The sequence below is a fragment of the Ovis canadensis genome, chromosome 3, assembly GCF_042477335.2.
Source record: "Ovis canadensis isolate MfBH-ARS-UI-01 breed Bighorn chromosome 3, ARS-UI_OviCan_v2, whole genome shotgun sequence".
Classification (NCBI taxonomy): domain Eukaryota; kingdom Metazoa; phylum Chordata; class Mammalia; order Artiodactyla; family Bovidae; genus Ovis; species Ovis canadensis.
The window spans coordinates 148,670,549-148,679,799 of NC_091247.1; the positions used below are offsets into that span (position 1 = coordinate 148,670,549).

Consider the following 9,251-nt stretch of genomic DNA (forward strand, 5'->3'; position numbering starts at 1 on the left):
TCTCAATTTGGATATTTCATACCTATGTAAATATTTAAACTCTAGTCACTTATTTTCTTTATAAAATGACCCTTTCAAACTATGTAAATATTTACTTCTTTTTTTATCACAGCTTCTGTGGTTGTTCATGTCCTATTACATCTACTCACCTATAACACTAAAATAATGAAGAGGACACCTAATAAATCAGGAGGAAAACAAGACCACAGAAGAGCTATTGCCAGAGAAAATAAACAAAAGGAGAGCTTTATTTTAAAGCAGTGATGGTCTCATGACAAACTCACTAGCAGAAAGCAAGGCAAATATTACTTACGCGTATCACTAAATTCTAAACTTGTATTTTCTGGACTTGAGGAGTCAGGTAGCACATAGTTTTGTTCAAGATTCTCATCAGATATCACAGATGTCCTGTCTTTGCCACAGAGGGGCTTCGGTTTCTGCTGAACTGTTACAGTGACTTTAGAAGGCAGTGTATTAACATTTTTGGGTACAGCATCTAACAAGTGAAATAAGATACAAGTTGTTGTTACATAAGAAAAAGTGTTTGTGAAAAAGTTAAATTAGGAACTCAATTTACTTAACATCATTCCAGTTTCTACCCATTGGCCCCATATTTTCACAGCACTCACGAGAATTTACCTAGTAAGAATTTGTAAATTTGGATAAGGATGGGCAAGGCAGTGTTTCCAAAAAGTGGCCTATAAGTCACCTGCAGCAGAAGCACTGAAGTACCTGTTTTAACACATTGACCTTGAACTTAATTCAAGAATTCTGATAATGAGGTCTGGAGTAAAGCCTGGGAAGTTACATGTTAATCAAGAACTCCAGGTGATTCTTATGCCCTCTGAAGGGTAAGAACTGCTGGTGTAAATAGAGTCAAAGGGAAAAAGTAGTTGATGGGGAAGGAAGGCAATCAGACACTAACCCACTGGAACACAATGTAAGAAATCACAGAGTCCCATCAGGGTGGAAGTTGAGGATGAAAAAAAGCAAGAGCTTTTTGTCATCATTCTAAACTTCCTATTGGCATAAAGCTACCTGACTTTAACTGCATGTTCAGACTGAATCCTGAAGTCTTACCAGTTTCAGGATTTTCTCAGCAGCAAGTCTGCAGCGTCCGGGGTGCTTGTTAAAGAGTTAGGGAGAGTTGAAAGAATGAAGAATCTTAAAGGTAAGGTTAATCTACTCTGAGAAAAAAGTAAGAGAAGAAATATTCCTATTTCTGTCGCTTGTCTTTCCATCCTAGTCACTGATATCGTAGACACGCTCAGTTTACCTGGTAGCAAAAGACTTGCAGGGGCAAAAAACTCATTTTGGACCAAAATATCCACAAGATCACCAACTGTGCAATTTGTGGTGCCCCAGTCAAACAGTAATTCACACGTGGGGCTTTTTCCAGTTTGCAGTAATGCTTCAAATCTCCTTAAAGCAAGTAACAGAGAAATAAGATTAGTATGTAAGCAGAGTTAACAAGTAAGTAGGTATTATTCCCCTCAATTCCCTTCTTGTCCACAGCACTTCCTATGATTAAAAAAAGAAAGGGGCAGAAAGAGAGTCAGCAAGAATTACAGAGAATAGGAAAGACAGGCAGAAGGAAGAAAAGATGCTGAAGGTGATGATTAGTTGACAGACACTGAGTATTTACAGTGGGCTACAGGATGCAAAACATGAACTCATATAATTCTCAAAGACACTGCGAATATCATGCTAATGTACTAAAGAGAAAGCGTGAGAGGTAAGCAGTCCACAGTCACACAGCCAATAAACTTGTATACAAACTGAGATTCAAACTGATATCTCACTGAACACACAGGTGTACTCTCAACATACTAAGCTATTCTAGTTCCCTTCATGACTTATTAACACTGTTAGCCTTGTGATTTTTAATAAATCAGGCTGCTTAAAGAAATAGAAAATACATACACTTGGAGAATTATTCCTTGGATCTTAACTATATTCCATTTCAACTGAGGGAAAAACAGATTAGTTTTTCATGAAAAATTTCTTTATAAATAGTTGGTGAGAAGTTGCTGTATAACATAGGGAGCCCAGTTGATGACCTAGATAGGAGGGATGGGGGAAAGGGAGGGAGGCTCAAGAGGGAGGGGATATATGTATAATTATGACTGATTTGTGTTATATGGCAGAAACCAATACAACACTGTAAAAATTTAAAAAAATAAATAAAAAAGAAAAAAACTATCAACAGTTTTGAAAGCAATATTTAAAAACCTAAACAACTTAGCTCTCCCTGTTTTTTCCTGAAAATTTATTTCAAAAAACTTCAAACCTACAGAAAAGTTGAAAGGAAAATACCACGAGCAACCATCTAGATTCACCGAATGACCAGGTAATGTTTAACCATGTTTATGCTTTCGCCGTCTCCCTCTTCATCTCTGTGTCTGTGTGCTCACTTTACAGAACTTAGACCAGATGTGTAGTAGAACTCTCACAGTCTAGATTTGTCTGACGAATCTCTCACGATTAAATTCAGATGAAAAACTGCTGGTAAGAGCATTACATAGATGACAATGTCTCCTTTCCACTGCATCACATCCAGGGGCACATACTGGCAGTCTGTACCAATACTGATGACACCAGCTGGATTACTTGGTTAAGGAGGTGTACTGCAGATTTTTTCTCTGCAAAAGCACCTTTCCCCTTTGCAATTCATAAATCATCTGTGGAATATACTTTGAAATCGTATGGGTATCTTGTTCATCAATACCCTTTTGCCTTGGGGTTTCAGCACTCACTGATGAGCCCTCCATAATCAATTACTCACTGGTAGTTGTAAATCGGTAATTTTTTAGTTCTCTCATTCTTTCAATATTTGCTGCCATTATTCTGCAAAGAAGAGTCTTTTCTCCTCATTCCCTAAACTATGCTTTCTGCGTTTTTTTTTTTGTTTTTTGGCTGTGCTGTATCGCGGGGCTCAGGCTTCTCCAGCTGCAGTAAACAGGCTCTAGAGCACATGAGCTCAGGAGTTGCTGCACACGTGCTTGACTACCCCGTGCCTGGCATGTGTGATCTTAGTTCCCCGACCAGAGATCAAACCCACATCCCCTGCTTTGGAAGGCAGATTCTTAACCACTGGACCACCACGGAAGTCCCGTCTCCCAAGGTCTTCAAGTGAATATCAACAAACTGTCTATAAGAATGGTTTTTGAGGTTTAAACTTAAGCTTCCTCCAAATAATTTAAGATGCTCATCCTTCACATGAGAAAACACTTCCTGGAAGGACTAATATGAAAACTAAAGTTTCAGATTTTTTTCAGGTTAATGCTGAAAGTCACAGATAAATTTATTTCCCTTTGCTTCCAGAGACATATTTTGACATGAGTTTTGGCTGAAATAACTGACAAAAACAAAATTTGTACTTATATCTCAAACTGAATCAAGTAGAGACAAATAGAATGGAATTTTTCTGAAGACAGTGTTGAAAAATCCAGGGTAAGAACTAAGAAGTCGATTTATAGATGTATACATGTACAAGCAACTTTACAACATCAATTTGAAGAATTCCCCAACTATACCACTTAAGTGAATTAGAGACTCATATGTGAATTTAACCATAAAAATTTATTTGCAAGATCACAGTATTGACCTGGCTGATATATTGGAGAATGAAGCAAAAGTCGCCAAAAAAAAAAAAAAAGAAGAAGAGGGATTTATTACCATACCTCCCCTAGAGAGAGATTTATTTTCTGAACTGCAGCATTAGACAGTATTTGTGCCTATTAATCATTCTAAATTGTGATGTAAGAATTTAAAAAGAGAAAGATTTTTATGTTACCTTATGTGAAACTGATTGTATCTATCATCACCAGATGGTTTTTTAATAGCGACTGCTAACTTCTTCCATCCTTCTTGAGGATCAATAAAATCGGACAGCTTTCTCATTAGTCCAAGACTGAGGCAGCGCACGTATGTTGATGCTGTTATGGGTTTGTTCATCTTTTATTCCTAAAATACAGAAAATTCTCATTAAAATTTTACAGTAGCTTTAGTGATGACATCTATAAGCTTATACATCACACTTTGCTCTAACATAGGAAATGCTGGCAACTTATTACACTGTAATAAAGGAAAACTCCAAGGTCAAGACATTGACATTTTAGTCTTTCTCCGCCTCTAAATATTAATTAAAAATTACAGGATTATTTTTTTCTGACATTAATATTTTCTAAGTGAAATTTACAAAAAGGTGCAAAAAGTGTACTTTTCATAAAAACTCATGTAAACGTATTCAGGAATCAAATGTATTATGAAAAATATTTTTCAATTTAAAATATTTTTCTCAATCTGTATTTTTTACTAGTAAATATTTATGCAACATTCTTTGGTAGAAGTAAAAAAAAAATGTCCTGAAATAATTTGTATAGCATTCAAAGATGGTCTATTCACTACCTTTTTATGTAACATGTTCTTCCTTGATTCTGCCGCAATTTTTGAGTCCATCAGACTTGCCTGATGATAATTCATTCCCTACTAAGGTGAAGCCTGTTGTTTGCCACCTAACTACTCTTTAGGCAGAACCTTTATTTGCTCACTCCCCTATTCTTCTGTTACTCCATCCTGGAGAGCTGTAGCTAGGGACCTCACAATTTTTCTTATATACCAGCACTGCTGAATATAGCTGTGGAGAACCCAGTAACTGAGCAGACTGGTATGAATACAAATTTAGGGGACCCCTTTTCACTGGGCCTTCAACACTGCTGTTTATCCTTTCACTTGCCTTTGCTCATCCCCCTGAGTGACTATTTCATACCTTTAGCTCTCCCCATAATTTATCTGATTTCTACCTCACTCATTCTCAGCAGGCTAGTAGCCTTTCCTTCTAATTAATCAAAACAAGTAGATTTAAATATTCTATCAATTACTCTCCTGCTCCCTTACATACTTTTATTTTAAAAGGGCAATACAATTAATTTGGGAGTAAAGACTAGATTCATGTGGTATGAAATTCAGATGCTACAAAACGGTAAGAAGAAAGAAGTCCTCCTGTGTCTTAGGCTCTATATTGGCAGTTTCTTTTCTGCAGCCTTCTTTGATCACATCTAGATAGGTCCACCTCTCTCAACCTAATTATCTTTCATCATTGCACAATGTGTTTGTAATCATATATTTGTTTAGCTGTTTATAATGGTCTCCGTCATTAGACTATAAGCTCCATGAATTCAGAGGTAATGTTCATTTTATTCACTAATATATAACTAATTACTAGCATACCCCAGAAATTGGTATTCAGTATTACAAATGAATGAATTTCTTGCCCATGCTAGGTGACTTATATATTTCACTTGATCATAACAGTGACTAAGGCAGGGCTGGGATCTCTATTTCATGAAAGTAGTAAGTGAAAGTTAGTTCTTGAACCCATGTCTGACTCCAAATTCATGTCATATATGCCTGTTTCTCTAATTCAATTCATTGTTCATGTCATTCTTTTTTCTAGAAAGACCAGTCATTTCCTTTCATTCATTCATACACTTAATAAAGATATATGTCAGGCTTTGCACTAAGTGACGGGAGCTACAGAGAAGAGAAAATCTTTGTTTTCAAGCTTCTCAGTCTAATGGGGGATACAACCACTTACACTCAGTATAAATGTTATAAGAAGTGTTAGCAGTGTTAATGGGGCCCAGAGGAGAAGCATCAAGGAAGGAAGTCTAAAGAGTCTGAAGTCTGAAGACAGATTTGGGTGGGTGGGTAGTTGTAAGGAATGAGGATAAACCCCAAAGGGAATTCCAGGCAGCAGGATTAGCATGGTAAAGGGCGGGTTAGGCTAAGGCCAGGAGTTCGCTATGGCTGGACCTAGGATACACATCATTAAGCAGTAAAATAGGAAGTTGGAGAAGTAGGCAGGGCCAAGTCATCATGCCCCTCATATACTACAATGGGAGATTTAAACTTCATATGAAAAGGTACAGGGGAGCCACTGCACAATTTAAGAAAAGGTGGTAAGTGATCTTATTTGGTTAACTGGATTCCTCCGGATAAAACGTGAAGGCGTCCGTATTAAGGAAAGAGATCAGTTTGAAAACTTTACAATAATCTGTAAATCAAAGTCTTAAGAAAGCATTCAGTCAGGGAATGGAGAAGAAACAGCTTCAAAGATTTGGGAGGAAAATCAAGACATTAGAAGGATGGGAGACTTTGGAAAACAAGCTGACTCCTAACTTTTTGGGCTTGGGTAATTACGTAGATGATAGAGGAAATAATGTGTTCAGTTCTGCACGCGTGCTCGCTCAGAAGTTTGCAGCTCTACAGACTATAGCCCGCCAGGCTCCTCTGGCAACAGGATTTTTCTGGCAAGAATACTGGAGTGGGTTGCCCCATGTTCAGTTTTGGTCAACGTTAGATGTGAAATATCTACCTCTAGCACCATCAGGGAAGCTGGCACTAAGTAGTTAAATATACAGTCTGGAGATTAGGATAGAAGTTTTGGTAATGAATCCTCAAGTATGAGCCTTCTCACATATTCCTATATGAACAGTTGGCTGAGGCAACAAGAAATATGGGCCTGCCTATTAGGAATATAAAGAGGAATGAAGGAATGAAGGGGAAACAAAAAAAGAAACTGTAAAAAAAGTATTGATAAGTCATGGAAGCTAAGAAAACCAGGAGAGTAGCATACCAGAGATTTCTAGAATGGGGTATAGACTGCTATAAAAGTCCCTGAGAGAGCAGATAAATACTGATGGTGTGCTCAATTTGGAAATCAAAAGGCCTTTGGGTGACTTAAGAACAGTTGTGGTGGAGCAATGAGTGCATAGTAGAAATACATTTTCCAAGAAGACTTTGGGTTCTAATGTAGCTCTTCCACAAGCCAACTGTGACTAGCATCAATAACTCAATTTCTCTGGACTTCGGTTTCTTCATCTGAAAACCGGAGACGGTCATATCTAAGAGTTTCTGTATAGATTAAAAATCAAAAGATGCCTAATTCTATCAATAATAAGTGATCAGAGAAAATATAGTGATGATTATTGCAAGGCAGAAGTTATTCTTATGTCACATTTTAAAAAAAGAAATGTGCAGAGTTTTATTTAAGCTCAATTTCAAAACAGCAGTGAAAGGCAACTGAAGGAGAGGAAGTGGAAATAAGAGGTCTGAGAACACAGCCAAGCTTTTCATGGTGACAGTCATGTTACTAAGCATAGTATCCTTAATATGCTTATAATCTTCCTAAAATACATTATTCACTCCCATGCTTTCTTCAGTAAAGTATTGTAGATAACCATTTACCTAGATCAAAAGTGGTTGTCCGTTTTTGGGCAACCCAACACCATCATTATGAACAAAAGCCTGTGACACCTTCTAGACCTAATAGGTTATACAGGACTGCCCTTCTCAAACTGGGATGTTTGCTAATATGCCATAAATTAAACACAATATATTAATACCATCCTCAAAAATCAATTTAACTTAATGGTAAGTAATTTGAAACATTTTGGATATATTTTTTAAAAACCAAAATATTATTCATTCATGAATATTTACTGAGACTCTATTTTGTGCTGGATATTGATCCAGGTCCCTGGAGATAAAGCATTAGGAAAATAAGAAAAAAAAATTAACTGAATTCATGGAGTGAGTGAAGTCACTCAGTTGTGTCCGACTCTTTGTGACCCATGGACTGTAGGAGCCTATCATGCTCCTCTGTCCATGGGATTTTCCAGGCAAGAGTGCTTATATTCTAACAGATGAAGATGGGTAGTAAGCATTTACTCTACAGTACACTGTGCTGTGTTAAGTTGCTACAGTCATGTCCGACTCTTTTGTGACCCTATGGACTGTAGCCCACCAGGCTCCTCTGTCCATGGGATGTTCCAGGCAAGGATACTGGAGTGGATTGCCACTTCCTTCTCCAGGGGATCTTCCCAACTCAGGGACGGAACCCGAGTCTCTTATGTCTCCTGCATTTAACAGGTGGGTCCTTTACCACTCGTACCACTGGGAAGTCTTTATATGATGCCAAATGAAAAGGAAAAAAAAATAACTGAGAAGGGGTTTTAATTTTAAATAGAATACTCAGAGTTGGCCTCAATAAGGTGCCATGGGATTAAAGGTTTAAGGGAATGAGAAAGCTAGCCACTGGGATATCTGTGGTAAGTTTCCGGGCAAAAGGAATAGAGAATATAAGGGTCTGGAATGGGCTCACTGAGGAACCACAAGAAAACAGTAAGACTGGAGAAGAGGGAGCAGGAAAGCAGAGTAGAAGGGAGCAGTAACGGGGCCAGGTCCCCTAAGGTCCTACTTCATTTTCATCTTCTGAGGGAGATGAGAAGACAGGGGAGATTTTGAGAAGAGGACAGATGTGCTCTATACTTAAAAGGACATCGGGGACTGCTGTGGAAAATAATTGTTGTTTAATCTCTGTTTAAATTATTGTTGAATAAAGTATATTAAAATGAGGGCAGAAAAGCAGGAAGAGATTAATTAAGTACATCAATAATCCAGGTGGGAGGTGCTTGTGGCTTACATCAGAGTGGTAGTAAAGAAGGTAGAATTCCTAAGATGATGGATATTTTCTGAGGTAGAAACCTCAGAAATCACACAGAATCCTGTATGCTGCTATGAAGAGTGACAAGTTGGCACCAAGGTTTCTGGCTTGAACAAGCTTCCTGACCTTTACAATAAGATGGAGAAGACTGTGAAAGGGCCCTGACCGTCTGTTCCCAAGAGGAGCGCGATGTGAGCTAGTATCGCGCCTTGAGTTAGGCGGGGATGGGGGTGGAGAAGACGCCCGTGGTTCCGGCCCTCTCCGCCCCCTTCCTGACCTTTACAATAAGATGGAGAAGACTGTGAAAGGAGCATGTTTAGCCTGGAAGTTCAGGATTTCTGTTTGCACAGGGGTAAGCAAACGTCAAATGAACGTTTAGCACGCAAACAAAAGTAAAAAGAAATCTTAACTTTCTGACAGGTCTCGTCAAGGATTACCCTCAGAAAGGGAAAAGGCAAATCTGAATATCCTCTGCTCTCAGCTCTTAAGGCAGAGACGTTTTTGAGGCACTTGTTCAGTTGCTAAGTCCCGTCCTACTCTTTGCGACCCCAAATAGCCCCCCAGGCTCCTCTATCCTCCACTATCTCTGGGAATTTGCTCAAATTCATGTCCAGTGAGTCGGTGATGCTATCCAATCATCTGTTCCTCTGCCACCCCTTCTTTTGCCTTCAATCTTCCCCAGCATCCCATCCTAAATGGCTAAAATGCTTTCTGAGGTTGCTTTTCATCCCTTGGCTCCCTC

At 38.4% G+C, this 9,251-nt stretch overlaps 2 protein-coding genes across 8 annotated transcripts in view; one reads left to right on the forward strand and one right to left on the reverse strand.

Moving 5' to 3' along the window:
* Positions 1-3,658, forward strand: part of TWF1 (twinfilin actin binding protein 1) — a 51,213-nt gene extending 47,555 nt beyond the window's left edge. The window contains exon 11 of one of the 3 annotated variants that reach the window (XR_011255902.1): positions 2,297-3,658. The gene's annotated coding sequence lies outside the window, so the exon portion shown is untranslated. Of the gene's footprint in view, positions 1-112; positions 2,207-2,296 lie in introns of those variants that run through there. The other 2 variants (XR_011255899.1, XR_011255903.1) reach the window with 2 other exon arrangements.
* The window catches only part of IRAK4 (interleukin 1 receptor associated kinase 4), a 37,386-nt gene that overhangs the window by 27,106 nt on the left and 1,029 nt on the right, over positions 1-9,251 (reverse strand). For all 5 annotated transcript variants that reach the window (XR_011255895.1, XR_011255896.1, XR_011255894.1 and 2 more), the window contains exons 2-4: positions 3,797-3,966; positions 1,277-1,422; positions 314-496 (exon numbers count right to left, since the gene is read on the reverse strand). Coding sequence is in view for 2 of the 5 variants with exons in the window: in XM_069584537.1 (XP_069440638.1) it covers positions 314-496; positions 1,277-1,422; positions 3,797-3,957 (490 nt within the window). In the remaining 3 variants the exon portion in view is untranslated. The remainder of the gene's footprint in view (positions 1-313; positions 497-1,276; positions 1,423-3,796; positions 3,967-9,251) is intronic.